Source organism: Vigna angularis, chromosome 1, assembly GCF_016808095.1.
Source record: "Vigna angularis cultivar LongXiaoDou No.4 chromosome 1, ASM1680809v1, whole genome shotgun sequence".
Taxonomy (NCBI): Eukaryota; Viridiplantae; Streptophyta; class Magnoliopsida; order Fabales; family Fabaceae; genus Vigna; species Vigna angularis.
In genome coordinates, this window is record NC_068970.1 from 2861715 (window position 1) to 2879416 (window position 17702).

General features: G+C 30.4%; 2 protein-coding genes across 2 annotated transcripts; one reads left to right on the top strand and one right to left on the bottom strand.

Annotated features, from left to right (window-relative positions):
* On the bottom strand, nt 1-7713 carry LOC108322257 (AMSH-like ubiquitin thioesterase 3). The gene is made up of 14 exons (XM_017554283.2): nt 7377-7713; nt 6659-6723; nt 6464-6539; nt 6149-6349; nt 5836-5924; nt 4964-5069; nt 4590-4633; nt 3924-4254; nt 3687-3776; nt 3527-3589; nt 2746-2820; nt 1750-1812; nt 1304-1356; nt 1-456 (listed from the first exon to the last, which is right to left on the bottom strand). The coding sequence occupies exons 1-14, from the start codon at nt 7473-7475 to the stop codon at nt 276-278; spliced, it is 1536 nt and encodes a 511-aa protein (XP_017409772.1). The 5' UTR covers nt 7476-7713; the 3' UTR covers nt 1-275.
* A 4451-nt stretch (nt 7714-12164) lies between these two features.
* LOC108339724 (3-oxo-Delta(4,5)-steroid 5-beta-reductase) lies at nt 12165-13738 on the top strand. The gene has a single exon (XM_017576926.2). The coding sequence runs from the start codon at nt 12214-12216 to the stop codon at nt 13342-13344; it is 1131 nt and encodes a 376-aa protein (XP_017432415.1). The 5' UTR covers nt 12165-12213; the 3' UTR covers nt 13345-13738.
* The last annotated feature ends 3964 nt before the right edge of the window (nt 13739-17702 follow it).

The following is a 17702-nucleotide window of genomic DNA, read 5'->3' on the forward strand; positions in this document are numbered from 1 at the left end:
TGAAAGCGCCAACAACTATTGTATATGTTTTGTATTCAAGACTATGAGAAATGTTAAGTAATTTAGTTACATTTCTAATTTCCTTCACCTGGTATAAAGTAACATATACACAAGTTCACAGATATAATACAAAATGGAGGGATTGGCGATTAATAATTTTCTTCTCAATTCATAAATACAAAAGAATCCACCTATACCATTGCGATCTGATAGAGAAGATGCAGTAAATCACCATTCTTGTAACCTGTCTACAGACATTCATCACTCTCAATCAATCATCGCTCTCGAAGGTCAACAACATCGAACCTCAAGTTAGCGTTCATATAGACATGAGAGCAGTGCTCATATATTGGACTTCCATCCGAAGGCTCTTCGTGGGGATGAAATCCACGTTGTTGACAGTTACGAATTACAGAAACACCACCTGGATCAGATAGATGAAATATGCCATGTGGACTGCAGTGCCAAAATAAATGTATAGTTCTGATTAGTGGCAAAGTCAAATAAATCAAAATCAAAATCATCTCTTCTCAAATAAACTAGCTTATAATATTATGTCCATATTGAAATAGAGCATTAGACTTCTCATTTCCATATCAAAGGCAAACCCCTGCAGATAGACAAACTTCAAATAGTTTCTAAGGTAGAGCTTATAGAACCAAAATATCAATACGCAGGTATCAGTTAGTCTCTACATGCCAAAGACATTTTATTACGAAATGAAAACTTCCTAAAAGACAGAATGAAGGCAAATATTTATCAAAAAACAGTAGAATTAAAGGCAATTGGTTCAACTACAAGACTGGGACTTGGGGTAGGGGAAAACTTAGGTAGTAGCAACCTATGAGATAATTATACCTACAACTTTTTAACATATATATTCCGTGGATTCATCTAATAACTCTATCGTTTTTATACTGCAATGGTTAGACCAATAAAAGTGCACATCATTGATGATCTATGAATTAAAAGCCCTTGACAAGCAACACACAACATGGGTTGAGTAAATTGGATAAGAAAAAGAAATCACTCATTAAATTCATGCATATTCTTTTGATCTTTACTCCATCAATCACTAGAAAAAGAAATAAATCATTCCCTATTCCAATCTAAGATCTTGTGATTGGATTTAAAGTGTCTGACATGTTCTTTGGAAAAAAGTTATGCAAAATAACGGTCAACACTCCGAATCTGATCAGGGTTATGTATATATTTCCTTGCTTAATCTGGCAATGATAATGACAAAATACACAATTGCCTGCAAAGATAATGAGAAAAATACACAATTGCTAGTAAAACTTACCTAGTAGTATCTGTAGGGGCCATGACAATAGCAATTGCCTCTGGTAACATGATCTGAAACGAAGCCACAAATATACAGCTAGGTACAATTAGAAGGAAATATATGTACACTTGCTGATTGTTCCAAATTCTTCTATTAAATTGAGAAAATAAAGCTTGTACTCCAGTCGCTTTACTAACATAATCCAAGTTATTAGGCCGTTTTCCTTCATACATTATACCCTAAATTCTCATGCAAATTAGGTTAAAGAGCATGACATCATCAAATCTCTTGCATCTTTTAAAAATTACACAAACATCACCATAACAAGAAATCAACTATCTAGCATTACGGCCACCGTTTCTTGTCTAAGCCCCACAGTCAAACATAGAAGGCTATATAACAACTGCTTTACCAGCTTAATATGTGAAAAACCAGGAAATTGAAATTACAGTGGCATCTATTACCTGGTATGAGTAATGAGTGTGTAGATCCACTGAAGACATGAAACAAGTTTGTGATGGATGTGTCTGAAAAGTCGAAAAAAATAAAATAAATACTGAAACTTAAAACTTGCGAACTTAAAGTGGGTTAAAGAAAAACAGAAGGTAAGAGCTACAGAAGGACACTAATATAGTCTGCTTGAAATTAGAAGGCTTGCTATCTTCAATCATATTAATATTATTGACGCACTCATCAAAACATCAGTTAATAGCTTAAGGTCATCTTTAGAATAAAGATAAAAGATTTGAGAGGGTGTAGCAACTACAACAAAAAAGAGAAAAATCTTTGCCAAGAACCAAATAGTAAGATATAGTTTTGACTATTTATTCATTTTCCTATTAAATATCTTACATCAACCAAAGTCCCAGCAGGTAAAGAGAATGAAAAGGATGAATTTCATCCTTTAATTCTTACCACTACTCATCTGCGGCACCAAGTGCATTATGTTTTTCTGCTTTCCTCAAAGCAAAATTTAAAGCAAAAATGTAACGGGCAGAATTATTTTGCCAGAAGCGATCACCAAATGATTTAGCAATTGGCATGCCTGCTAACTCTTGCACGAGGTCCCTACTCCCACCACTTTATTTTATCAAATAACCCCCCACAAACTGCCAAAATTCAGGACTTTTTTGTCATCTGTGTAATATTAATCATATTGAAATTACTGAATAAAGTAAATTACTTAATTATTTTAGTGTAACCAATTTAATTCCAAGTCTCTATCAAAATTGATGAATAATTCTTATCCTTACTACTCTAAGCATGACAGCAACAAAAAATTCTTTGGCAACTACTTTTAAGTGAAATCAGAAGCCTTGAATTCTGGAGATACAAAATCAGAAAAGTCAATGCTTCACATCAAGTTTTTTTGCTTTCACCATCCAGGGTAGAATAATATTTACGCATGGATATAACTAAAAGAATGAATAAGCAACAGCCGAGAGTAATGGGGCACTTACATGTATCCAACCTAAAGGAAAGAGTGATAAGCTGTCTTGAACTTCAAATATTTCTTCTTCGTTCAAAGTTGAACACTGGATATTAAAATTCAATTAGATGCACCATTGCTGAATAAAAATCAGACAGTAGAAGAAAAACTTCGATAACTGTGAAAATAACAGTTCTTTGTATCTACTAAATAGAATGAATACTTGATAATGTGCCGCATATAACAATACACTAGAAATCTTAAAGTGATTCTCAAGATTGCATTTAGCCCAACTCAACCAACCATATACCCTTCTCATCCTTTTTCCTGCTATATAGGCAGTCTGCTATGATATGCAGGTTATTAGTTTTAGTATTTCCCATCCACCCCATACAATAACCAGACTTTCTTCCTATCATTCTTCACGTACAACTCAGCAGCACCAAGGGATCTCTATCACAATCATTAAAAGTCCAAGGTAACTCACTAAAATTGACAAAATAACTGGTTGTTTGTTGTTTAAATAAGGGCTAATAATTCTAATTTACAGTAACATTGGAGGTTGAAGCAGCTTTTCAACTCAAATGTTACGAAATTATCTCATACAAATAATTACCAATCATGCAGGATTCACAAATCACCATATCTGTGTGCAACAACCTCACAGCAATATTAACTTTATATTTTGTCTGTCAGGATATAGTTGAAGATAAATGCGAAAAGTGAAGCTTTTTAACCATGGAATTACAATGGATGGAGTTTAATAGCCTGTAAAATAAATTAAAAAAAAGAAAAACATAACATTAACTTACCGAGTCTGAGGTCGATTCCTGCTTTGGGATTATAAGTGTCGTGATATGAAATACCCTGTTTTTCTAGAGACATTCAAATTGCAAGTACAAAAACTGTTAAAATCATCATCGAAGAGATTTTCTGAAACTTGGAAGCACACAGAATAACAATATCTCTTACCAAGGACCCTGCAAGAACACCACACGTCTCTAAGTTCTTCCGTGTGTTCTGTGAAGCTAATCTCAAAAAATCTTCCATCATTTTGACAGGCTGCAACATAGAGTGGAGGTATTATAAATTTCACAGGGTATAAGAACTAGAAGAATCAAAGCTCACAAATACGAAGTCATAATAAATGACCAACAAAATCCTAGATATAAGTCACACACTTCAACTACAAAACTAAAACAGGCTTACAATATGTAGGTGTTGATATGTTGTTGGACCAAGTTCAGAATCATGAGAAGATTTAGCAGGTCCCGGTCTTGGATCTGCAACTTTTGAAGGAGGAATATGGGCACATTCTGGGTGCACCTGTGCAAGAACAGGAGGTGGCAAAGGTTGCTTGATGTTGAGCGATTGTAAGGGGTCTTCCCTTGATTCTGTTACGACAGAAGAACCAGACTCAACAGAAGGATGCAACCATCTTCCATCATCCAAGGAGAGAACTGCGTCCATGGTGGATGTAGCTGGTCCTTGATCGACATCTTTAATTGCCACAATGTCATACAGCCCAGTTGGATTCAGGCTATCAGTGTGAACAACAAAAAACGTAAGTGTGTGGGATTTTTTATATTTTAGTTACAAAACTAAACACAGCACGCCTGAGAACAATATTTGGCATTCAAATTTCAGCATTTTTCACAGTCAGATGCCATTAAAAACTCACAATGAGAAACATATTAAAAAAAGAGAGTTTTAAAAGAATAATTTTAACTATAATTGACTGAGATTGACTACAAAAGCACAAATAATAAATAGTAAAAACATGAAAATTATGCAATTTGAACAGCAAAATTTCACGAACATGAAACATAGAAAGGACATGGAACTCGATTTCAAATTAGGATACGAATGTCAAACCTTGAATCAATCATGTGTGCGAGATCACTGCTTGGATATTGAACCTGCACAATGTCCAACATCAATACTGACAGAATATATGAAAATTATATCATAGTATCTTTACTGTATCTTAGATTATCTCATGATTCCCAATGTTTACTTATATATCATGATTTATTTCCTCATTTAATTAGCACTGAATCCTGTAATAGTATAAATAAGGATTAGACTTATAACAGATATGCTTTGTAATACATAGCATCACATCTTACAGAATATTCAATATCTATTCTGTTGTTTGCGCCCTCTATATCTAAAACCCTATATTTCAACAAATATGAGAGAGATAATCCACGTTAAGATAGCACAAGAAATTCATGCTTCAATTGTACCTTTATTTCTGCACTAGGTCCAAGCCATTGGCCCCGAAGGCCATTTGGTCCTAAAAATGAGTGTCTGGACAAAGTCTCCTTATTTGGAGCAGGTAGACTAAGAGATCTGCGCCATCAAAAGAATAATAATCACAATTCTTATTTCAATGTTGCAACCTTCTTTTCTTTTGAAATATCGTGAAAATGTTCAAGAAGCTCCTCAAACCACAAGGATAACAAGAAACGTATATCCCACTGAAAAACAGAAGTGTGCTACATACTAAAATGTGCTGAATGAAAATCGCACAAGTAATTGAAATAGCCTTTAACCAATCAGAACATACGAATAAATCATTAGAATTTGATCCAGTCAGATATGGAAGCAGTAAACATAATATCTTCTGCCAACCTATAACATGAAAAAATTGTTAAAACAAAACACTCTTATTCATTATCTTGCATGCTTATTCTTTACCTTTTGTGTGGGAATGGGGAGAAGTAGACAGGAAGGAGTGTCAGCTATTAAGCCCATAATATTACATCCATTTATAAAATTCTACATAAATGCACAAAAGAAAAATCAATTGCAGACAAAAATAGAAGCTTGGTGGGAATGGGGAGAGGCAGATAGGAAGGAGTGTCTGCTATTTAGCCCACAATATTAAACCCAGTTATACGAATAAATGCACAAAAGCAAAAATAATTGCAGACAAAAATGGAAGCAAAAAAAAAAAAAAGGGGGCAATCTCAATTCAAAATTTTCATAGCCATGTACCAGAGTGACCAAAACCCAAAAGCATTCACTCATAAAATTAATTTGATCCTATTAGTAAACCAAGTGTAAATTGTAGATATGCCAAAATAGTAGAATATGAATAGGTAGAAAAACTTACAGTTTCTGAAACTGCTTATCAATAGGCATGGAATCTGATGATGACATACTATTATAATTCCATGAAGAGTGTGAACCGAAACCAGAAGGCTGCAGATATGTTGGGAAAAAAGAATTCACAACAATAAACAATCTGAACAGAATTCAAGCACATTAACGCAAAAAAAAAATGGGACAAGTAATCAATAAGAAAATTCTAACACAATTTTTAAAGCATTTGGTGTTGAAACTAGTTGAGATACCATGGCAAAGATCAAATAGATTGAGAATTTTCAGTATCCTGATATTTATACTAAAATATCATGAGTCCTCACCTGTTTAAAATCCACACTCAAGTTATTACTTTTATTGACAACCGGCCACTCCAAAGATGAATTTACAGAACTCTGTAAAGCCTTATTGTAGCCATTTTCCTTGGGCAATGAAGCTTTTACAGGCAAGTCTTTTAATTTTTCCACCCGGCGTTTAAACTCGGGCTTCAAAGATTCAAGCTCATCCAATACAGGTCGTGATCTCTGTAGTGGAAAAATGATAGACAAGGATAACAAGACCAAAATCAAATATAGGAATAAAAAACTAAAACAAACACCCACACATATACCGTAAAATGTGGCATGGCAATTTCTCACCTTCTTATAAGCTGCTCTTTCATTGGGCAGCGAAGCATGATAATCTCGATGATACGGTATAGTTTCAGAAACCAAACTTGAAAAAAGATTATCAAAAATTGGAACAGTGAGGGAAAAAATGAAAATGTTAACTCAAATTAACTGCAATCTAACAAGTCCACCGTAATGAGAATCCAAGAAACTTCCATATTTTACCTTAAAAATCTAACGAGTATAATGTACAAGTCAACTACGTTATTCTCCTCCCTGTAGATACTTGCCTGTGGACAGAACAAAATTCATTAATCACAACAGTAGCAACGTATATACAACAAAGTTCAAACTGCTCTACTTCCACACAAAACTCAGAACTAGTTCTATTGCAGGTTAGCATAATGAAGTTAGCAAACCACAGGTATTCCTAAACAGTTTCGATATTGTGTACTAGGGCACCAAACAAAGCACAAGCACTCACGCAACATACTCAATTCCATCTCTGCCACTAACATGCACATTTCACCGTGATTTGTCATTATTCATTTTTTGCTGTATAATTTTATATCGATTTTATAACAGTTTGATGAGACAAGCTACAAGATGAACAAGTTCCGGTCGCATAAAAACATCTTAATTAAGTAATGTATCATTGATGGATAACTAGGGCTAGAAAGGAGAGCCTGTTAAACTGATCCTAAATAGCAAGAATTTGACACACGGTCACAAACACGAGGTGCCGCGAGGATTGAAGTTTCCTCCGCGCAGGAATTCGTTAATTGTAGGTAGCGAAACGCCGATGGAGAGTTTCTAGAAACAAATAAACGAAAGGATTCTATTGCGGTTGGAGAAAGTTCTGGCGACGATAATCTTGCAAAGCCCTAATGTAATGAAGGATGAACGAAAAGCATTTAGAACGGAAATAGAAGGAGCGTTTCACCTGCTTGAGGAGGTTATCGGCAATCCGATAGTAGTAGCGGAGGGGAATGCTATTATCAACGTCGATTTTACGAGCGATGGAATCTAAGTCGATGGTCATCTTCTCCGGGAAGGAATGCCAGTGCCACACGCTTCTTGCAGGCGATGAATCAAACTCTCTCTCTTGCAAAGAACGAAGGAAGGAAGGATCAAAGAGCGTATCGTGTGAGTCAAGTCGTTAGATTAAACAGGGAATTTCCAACACTGAGAGAAGGACTAGGTTCGACTACTCTTCTCTTTTAGGTCCCAACCTTACACAAGACATAATGAGGTAACAAACACAACATCACAATTCTCTATTGCATGTTGTATTGGATCCCTTTGCTTGAGATAAAAGAAAAACCACCATTCCAGTAATTTGTGCAGTTTGGATTATATTTTTAAAAACTAACTCAAAATATATACTTTCATATCATAAAATGAAATTAATATATACATTTTACATCTTTTATCTTTTATATTTGTTTATACATTTAACTAGTATTTTAAGTTATATAGTATAGGACACATTTATTTTCTGTAATTTAAATCGATAAGTAATAAATATTTGTAAGTATTAGTAAACAGATTTATTTAACCTTTATCCAACAAGTTTATCAAATCTAAGATAATTAAAAATATTAAATAGTTTAATATCTTATTGATTTGGATCAACTTTAGAATTTAAACTAATTAGATTGATTTATCAATTAATTTTTTTAAATGTTTTACTTAAGTATAGAACAATTAAAATATTTTATGTTCTATTTTCTTGTTTAAACAAGGCAATTGAATTTTTCTTCTAAAATAAAATTTCATCTCAAAATATTTATTTTAAAATATAAAATTTTAAAATTAAACTTAAAAAGCATATTAGTTAAATTATATGTGTATGTACTACGCGTCTCTGTAAAAATTACTAGATGTGAAATTTTCATTCATTTACTAAAATTTTTTAAATTTTAATTTTTTTAATATTTTCATCCAAACTACTCAAATAATTTTAGATTTACTGAATTACTTTTTAGAATTACCTCATCTAAACAAACGGTTAAAGATTTAGTTTAAGTAAATTTAATATGAATTAAGTCAACTGAATCTAATGATTTGTTTAAATTTGTAATATATGCTTTTATTATTTTTATTTTTATAATAAAATCAAATAGTTTTTTATTAAATTATAAAAGGCAATTAGCGATAAAATTGGTGTTTATTTCATTTAATGACAAAAAGTATGCAGTTTTTAAAGAGATTTTTATATTTTGGTGTAATTGGATCCAATTTATCTGAAACTATTAAACCTATTCCTAATTATGTTGATTCGGTTTAAATTTCAAATTTTAAAAATATTAAATTCAAATTGTTATTAAACTTTTTAATTAACAAGTTGCATTTTTAAAATATTAGAAAATAAAATGATAATTGATTACTCATATCATTAGACATCTCAAATTATAATAAATAATTATTATGAAGTTTAGTAGTTTTTAGTAAATTAATTTTAATTCAATTTGATTTAAAAGGACAGAAAGTAGAAAAGTTTTAATAGAATAGAATATGGAAACTAAGAAATTAAAATAGTGGTAAAAGGATGAGTCAGGGTCCTGTCTATATACAGAGGTAGCACTTGGATTGGTGCATGCAAATATTTTGAGCATCGTGTCAAATAATGCTTCATCAAATGACATCTTGCAAAACTAACAAGTAGATATCATCAAATAAACACAACATGGAAATTTAGTTAGTAATTTTGTCTCTGTTCCTTCGACTCACTTGTTCTGGCTTTCGAGGTTGTAATGGAACCACAAGCTAGTTGGTGTCAGTGGGCTGAGTCTAGCCCAATCCCTGAAGCAGCCCAATTGTCCCGGAGGCCCATGGAAACTTTACGGGAAGCCCAGTTGGTTCCCTTCCGTTAACCACTTCGTTACATTCACATGTAAATATAATATTATATTAATTTATTCAATTAAAAACATTAATAATAACATCCTAATTTTTTCAACAGTCTTAACACTATTATATAATTAATCACATATTTAATAAAACTAAAATAATTAAACATAAAGCATACAAAAACCGTTAAAGTTATCCCAAGATAATATAATAGTAAAACACATATAATAATAATAAGACATGTAATGGAAGATTGCTCACATGCATTAAAAAAATTAAAACTAGATAAAAAAGTAAAAATTAACTTACTATTTTGCAATAATTATTTAGATAAATTTGAAGATTTTGTCGTGATGATCACTTTAGCATCTTCTGATCTTCAAACAAATGATCCAGCACAAGAAAAACTTACAAAAAAATAAAAGTTTTAGAGAAAAACAATTTATAAAAAGATGTGTAACTCAAAAATTAAATTTGTTTTATGAAGTCTCTATTTATACTTTGAACTTTTTAACATTAAAATATTTAAGTTTCATTATTTAGGTTAGACTACCAGTTCTAAAAAGACAATATTTATTTGCATTTCTTCCCATATGTTGGTCTTATATATCTTTCAAAATCTAGAAGCTAATTAATTTCTTATTCTCATACATATTGTTTATCATCCCCCTGCTTGTTAATGACTATATGCTAATCTCAAACTCTTAATCAAATATTGCCCATAAGAAGGAAATAATCTCTAAAAATTTCCATTTATCTTTACTCTAGAGAAAAATGTTGTGAAAAATTAATTGTATCATTTTTAAACTAATAACACATTGATTTTGGTACTTTATATGAGAATTTTTTCGGATAAACTTTATATCAGTTTCAAAATTTAATTTAATATCGGTAAGAAAACAAAATACTCCTTCTAAAATTGTGCAATTTGATGAATACTTCAATAACTCTTATAGTTTTCTCTACCAATCAAATTTTTAATGACGGGGCATTCTCTTTAAAGGGTTAGGTACCAATGATTTATGTTACAACCTAATTATCAGCGTTACGATGGATATTAATGTTTCGATGAGTGTGTTAAAGTCAATCAGTACATCCAATATTTTGTCTTTAAATCTGTGGTCCGTTAGATTTGTCATTGCGTGAATTATATGACCTATATAATTCAACAAAAATGTACCAATACGCAAATTCTCAGTTTCTTCCAGGTGTGGAGAACAAACTGTGACGGGACACCACCAAGCATGAGTAAATAAACAGTATAATTGTGATCATACTTAAATTGAATGTGGTTGATCATCTAATCAAATGTCTGATCGGTTATAGAATAAAAATTAAATGATAAAATGATAATTACAAATTAATCTATGATTGTTGATTAAGGTATAATTAAGTTATAATTAAATTGACATAAAAATATAAGATATAACATGTACATACAATACATACATGATTGTTTTAATATTATACCTCTTGGTCATCATCAAGGTAAGCTTCCTTACTTTTACATTGCGTGAGCTTCGTCGTGTGGCTAGAAACAAAGCGAGGCTACCCGACAAATTTCATGATATTACAGTGTGGAGCTCTCTCTCGTGCCACAAGACAAAACATGTCAAGAGTGTAGGACATACCCAAACAGTGGGAAGTGATAAGGTTTAGTTCTAGTTGATTCATTCGACAAACCTTTGGATTCTTGTCATAGTGACTTCTTTAGTACTGTTTATTCAATCAAATGGCTCCAAATGTCAATTAATAACCTTCTTATGCAACTTTTTTCCCCTTTTTATTTTTTAGTATTGTGATTGAAGGTTATGACAAAGGATAACATTATACTTTTCCTATATATATTTTTTTGCTATTTGTTGAGTCATGTTTCATTTCAAATCTTACAGGATTGTTTATTAGAAAAAACACTCCAACAAAAAAGAATATAGAAAACATTATTCATGTTACAACATTTCCTTCTTTAAATTCAACCGAAAGCTGTTACACACAACCACACAAAAATATTTCTTCCTGATAAATATAGTAGTTTTTCACACATAAAAACAAAATAAAATATTTATTAAATGCATTAGATATTATTAGAGCAATATTATAAATATAACCAGACAAAAAAATAAATAAGTTTTCTACAATTGCATCCTTAATTATTTGAGTCATTCCATCAATTGAAGATGCATCAAAAGTGTCGCTATTAAAACGGTAAGTAGGTAAGTTTTTGCTATAAATGCTTAGCCACTTCTAAGGATGAATCAAAACAAAGGCCAATCCATGAACAACCCTCCAAAGAACATAAGCACGTAGTGTGTGTTTTATTTCATGGGGAGAATTGAGGGAGTGGCCCATGTGTTTCTTCCTATGGATTTTCTATGGATTTGTAGGGTTGAATGTAAGGAAATACACACACTCATGTGACCTAAAAAATACATTTTCCAGAACATCATATTCCTTTATCAAACATCTATCCAACTTTCGCCTCAATGACACTCACACACACACAAAAGTTATCTCGTTATTTATGTGAAAATCTTTTACGGTTAATCATAGTGTTAATATAGATTTTTTTAATAATATTTTAATACAATATATATATATATATAATTTTTTCATTAAGTACATCACCATATAATAAATAAATAAGAAACTAATAAAAAAATAACATGTATACCTATCAAAATGTTATAAAAATTGTTGTCAAAAATACTTTTTTTAATCATATATAATACCGCAAATAAACCAAGTTAACGCCAATTTTGTTCCATCTAACTTGTTACTTTTGGATAAACTTAGGAACAACATTCCCAAAAAAGAGAAAAAAACAGTATTCATGTTGCAACCCAATCTGGTTCTTTAAATTCAACCGATAACTGTTCCAAAACACAACAACACAAAATTATTTGTTCCTGGTGTGGAGAACAGCAGTGATGGAATCCCAAGCTTTTGTAGCACTGGTAGCTGGTGTCACAGGGATGGCTGGGCTGAGTCTAGCCCAAGCCCTCAAGCAGCCCAACTGTCCCGGAGGCCCATGGAAAGTTTACGGCGCCGCTCGCAGGCCCCCGCCCAGTTGGTTCCCTCCTTCCACAGTCGACCACTTCATCACCTTTGACGCTGTCGACTCTTCCGACACAATCGCCAAGCTTTCACCGGTTGCGAGTGAAGTCACCCACCTATTCTGGATCAGCTTGCAGGTTCGTGTAGATGAAGAAGCCAACGTGAGAATCAACGAAACCATGCTCTTCAACGTTCTCAGCGCCCTCAAATCTTGCACACCTTCAAAGCTAGCCCATGTGACAGTTCAAACCGGCACCAAACACTACATGGGCCCAATTTTCGATCCACTCCTCTCCACCAAACTCATCTCCCACGACCCACCGTTTCACGAGAACATGGCGAGGCTCCCTTACCCCAACTTCTACTACGCGCTCGAGAATCTCGTTGCATCTTTCGTGCCATCGCTCACGTACTCAGTGCACCGCTCCTCTATTATAATAGGAGCGTCGTCCAGGAGTATATACAACTCCCTGCTCACGCTAGCAACCTACGCTGTGATTTGTCGCCACGTGGGATTGGCGTTTCGGTACCCGGGGACGAAGTACACGTGGGAGCATTTCTGTGACATGACCGACGCCGGAGTGTTGGCGCAGCAGCACGTGTGGGCTGCGGTTTCCCCTGAAGCTAAAAACGAAGCATTCAATTGCACAAACGGCGACGTTTTCACGTGGAAGAGTATGTGGAAGTTGCTGTGTGAAGTTTTCGATGTGGAGTTTGTGGCGTTTGACGAAACGCAAAGGTTTGATTTGGTGGAGCTGATGCGTGATAAGGGTTGCGTTTGGAAGGAGATCGTGGAGAAATACGAGCTTCACAACACCGTATTGGAGGAAATAACCTGCTTTGACGCCCTACAAGCGGTGCTACGTTTTAAGTTTCAACATGTATCTAGCATGAACAAGAGTAGAGAATATGGATTTTTTGGGCATGTTGATACCTTCAAGAGTATCAGATTTTGGGTGGAGAAACTCAGAGAAATGAAGATCATACCATCATATCAACAGTGAACTTCATATTTTCTCTGCTGTGAGTTTCCTATAAATGGTCATCTTTGCCACCTGATAGCATGGGTAAATAAATAGTATAATTGTGAACATGGTTTATGTTTTGTTTTAAGCCAAAAGAATAATAGTCGGCTATAAAAATTACCATTGTGATTGATTGTTATATTATTAGTCTCTGATGTGTTGTTAGTGTCCTATAAAATTATAAAAAAGATTGTAAAACTAAAAATCTGAGTCAAAATATCATTTTTCTGTATGTTTTACAAAAATCTTTCTGTATTCCTTCTGTTGGATTTTGGATTTAGAGTCTACATAATCATTTTATTGAAGTGTTTGATTGCTAGATGTATTAGTCGCTTGAGGTATGCACTGTGTGCACAATTATTGAAGTGTTCAATTACTCTTCTCATTCATATATTACAAGACCATATAATTTATACATTAAATACTTCAATAATTTTTAAAATATTACATTATATATACATAAACCTACAACTTTTATAATTGTTACAAATACTTAAAAACATGGTAAACTATTATAAACTTTAAATATTTCTACATGTTATCAGATGTTCAATTTTTAAATGTGTTTAGATATCATCCAAACTGCCACGTGTTAGCAATATACAATCACTTATTTAAGTTTAAGGTGTGTTTTATTTTTTGTTTTAGTTAAGTTTTGACTTTTTTTTATATTATTTTTGGTTGATCTTTAGAAATTTTCTTGTTGTGATGGTTCTAATTGTATTATTTATAGATTTATTTTTAATTTTAGTCTTATATTGGCATATCTCATTTTATTCTTTTGCTATTTAAGTTTTTTAGTAGTTTTTTAAATTTAATTAATTATGTACTATAAAAAATAACTATGGTGAAATTATAAGAATTATATATCTTACAACTATTTATAATGCTTTTTTTAAAATATAATAATATATTTTATTTTAATAATTATAATAATTTGTTTTGTTATTATAATCTAAAATGAGCGCATTGTATCCACTTTTATTATTGAATAAGACATGTTAATTAGAAGTGTAAGTTCTATTTATTTGATGAATTTTGCATTTAATAATAAATTATATTAAAGTAATAGAGAACATAACTGATAATATTTCTTAAGAAATTTACTGGTTAAGAAATTATCTTTCTTTTACCCTTGTTTCATTATTCAATGTTGAAAAGTATTTTGACCCATGCATGAAATAATTTTTAAGACCATTTAATTTAATTTTCATAATAATTAGAAAAGTAAATAAAGAAACTAAAAATAGATATTATATTTTAAATAATAATGATAAATATGATTCAAGATAAAAACCTTAACTTAATACTGTTCACGTTTAATATAAATTTGACATAAGTGTTATGTAATTTTAAATGATGTATTATTTTCAGTAATTTATTATTTAGTTTATTTTTACTTTATTAATGATGTATATATTTAATCATTCATTTTTTTATATAATATTTTAAATTTTATCATTATTATATTAATAATATTATGTTACTGCATTATTCTTACATATTATCATTTATTATTATATCATTATATATCTTTAAGAGTTTAAATTTTTTTATAATTTTCACCTTTTAATAATATATTCATGTTTATGTTAATTAAATTTAATATAAATGTATTACAGTTTTGAGTGTTTATATTATTTATAATATTTATTATTTAATTTATTTTTAGTTCACTAATGATGTTATTATTTAATTAATTATTTATTGTTTTATATCATACTTTAAGTTTTTTTTTTCATTATTTACAGATTTTCATTAATGTTTTTTATTCTTTATCTTTCAGATTTTTTTCCAGTTTAAATAAAAACTCTTCTTATAGGTTAAAAATATATGATAGTTTCTTTAGAGACATTAAATGGGTCCATTAAAAATGTTTCATTTTTTGTAATTTTTTTATTTTAAGTTTTAAATTCAAAATTTGTTACCATATTTATTCTAGTTTTTTTTTTTGGATTTAGAATTTCAAATTCAAACTTTTTTTACTATATATTTAAATTTTGAAATTTGGCAATAAGAACATTAATTTTAGAAAAATGTTGATACTGAAATCATTAGTTATTTTTAGATTTTTAAAAGTTTAATAAATTTATAGTTTTCACCTTTTAACAATATTGCTGTTGAATTTAATTTTTAAATTATTGTTTTAATAACATAAGTGTATTACAATTTTAAATGGTGAAGTACTATTTTCAAGATTTTTTTATTTAGTTTTTTTAGTTTATTAATAATGTCATTATTCAATTATTTATTTACTGTTTTATATCATATTTTAATTTTTGTTATTATTATTTGTCATTATTCACATATTTTCATTAAATCTTTTGAATTTTTCATCATATAAATTTTGTTTTTATCTTAAATACAAATTATTCTAATAGGTTAAAAACATGTGAAAGTTGTTTCGAAATTTAAAATGGTCAATTAAAAAGGCTTCATTTTTTTTTGGATTTTTTATTCGAAATAGAACTTTGTTACCATTTTTTTTTCTTTTTAGAGATTTTGAACTTCAATATATTTCAAATTTTAAATTTGGCAATATGAATATTAATTTTAGAAAAAGATTAAAATTTAAATTGTTAGTTATTTTTATATCTTCAAAGGTTTAAAGAATTTATAATTTAAATTTTTTTAATAATCACTGTTGTTATTGTTGTGGAAATTATTTTTTAAATTATTTTCAATATTTTATCATTTAGTTTATTTTTAGTTTATTACTTATGTCATTGTTCAATTATTATTTTTATTGTTTTATATCATATTTTAATTTTATTATTATTGTTATTTGTTATTATTCACATATTTCAATTAAAAAATTTGAATTCTTCATCTTCCAGGCTTTGTTCATTTCTTAAAAACCAACTCTTCTAATAGATTAGAGACATATTAAAGTTGTTTAAAAATATTAAAATGGTGTATTAGAAAGATGTCATTTCTCTACATTTTTTTTTAATTTTGAATTTCAAATTCAAACTTTATTACCATATTTTTACTGTTTTTTTGCGATTTAGCATTTTAAATTCAAACTTTGTTATCAACGTTTTATGTATATTTTTCGCCATAATTAAAATACTACAAATAGAATCTTATCTTCAAATAAAATTCATTTGTTCTTTTTTGTTAATCAAAATTTGAATCACATTTCTTTTATACAAAGTAATAAAAGAACCTATGGAATACAAATTATTTTAATACAGACATAAATCTAAGGCTTAGTAGTTTATTTAGTAATGTTAAGTGGTCTTTTCAATTTAGTATCCAGTTTATACATTAAATTTCAAAGTTTTTAAAAGTGCGTTAATTCCGGAGTGACGTGGCTGCACTTTTTTTCTTTACTATGCTATTCCGACTATCTTCTTTTTTTCTCTTTTTTATTTCTCTCAATATTAATTAAAAGCAGAAAGTAAATAGGCATTTTTTTTCTCAGCAAAAGGTGAACAGCAGAAAGTGAATAGACATTTTACTGTAATATAATAATAATAATATAATAATAATAATATTAAGAATAATAATAATATAATATTAAGAATAATTATTATAATAAAAATATAATAATATTATTAATAAAAATAAAAACAAGAAAAAAGCTCTAACGGCCAATCTAAGCTCAATAAATAAAAATAAAACATCCAGTGGAAAAATCTAATAATCAAACAAATACCATAACAAACAAATATAAAAGTAAAGAAACAAAAACATGAAAATAAAATAAAAACGAAATCAGCAATCATCCAAAATCAGCTTAGATACCTAGGGTTTCTTCAACTTCCACAACGCTAATAAGGACTGCTGCCACCCAGAGCCGCCGCCCCCAATCACCGATGACGACGCCGACTAATACTGAAGGCCCTAACATCGACGTCCAACACCCACTCGTCCTTCCTTCTCTCGCGCAAACTTTGCCTCTAATGAACCAACCGCTGTGCCAATTTATGCCTCGCTAGAGGCGTCTCCGACGACGCTGGTCATCACCGTAACCCTCGTTGGTCAATACAGCGGCCACCAGAACTTTCTCCGTCGACAAGAAAGAGAAAAAGAATACCTAGGGTGAGAGAAAGAGAAAAGGAAAAAAAGATAGTTTTACATGAAAATTATTAAAATAGAAAGAAAAAAAAGATGAACGTTACAAAAAGAACACGTGAGAGTGAAGAAAAAAATCAGATTTTATAACCACATAGGTGTAGAGTTAACTCATTTTTATGTCAATTTAGCGAAAGAAATTTATACAATTTTTATAACTTTCCTATCTAATATATTCACTTTTAAAATCAAAATTGTGTACTAAATTAAAAAAAAATCATTTAACATACGGATCAAATAAACAATTAAGCCTAAAT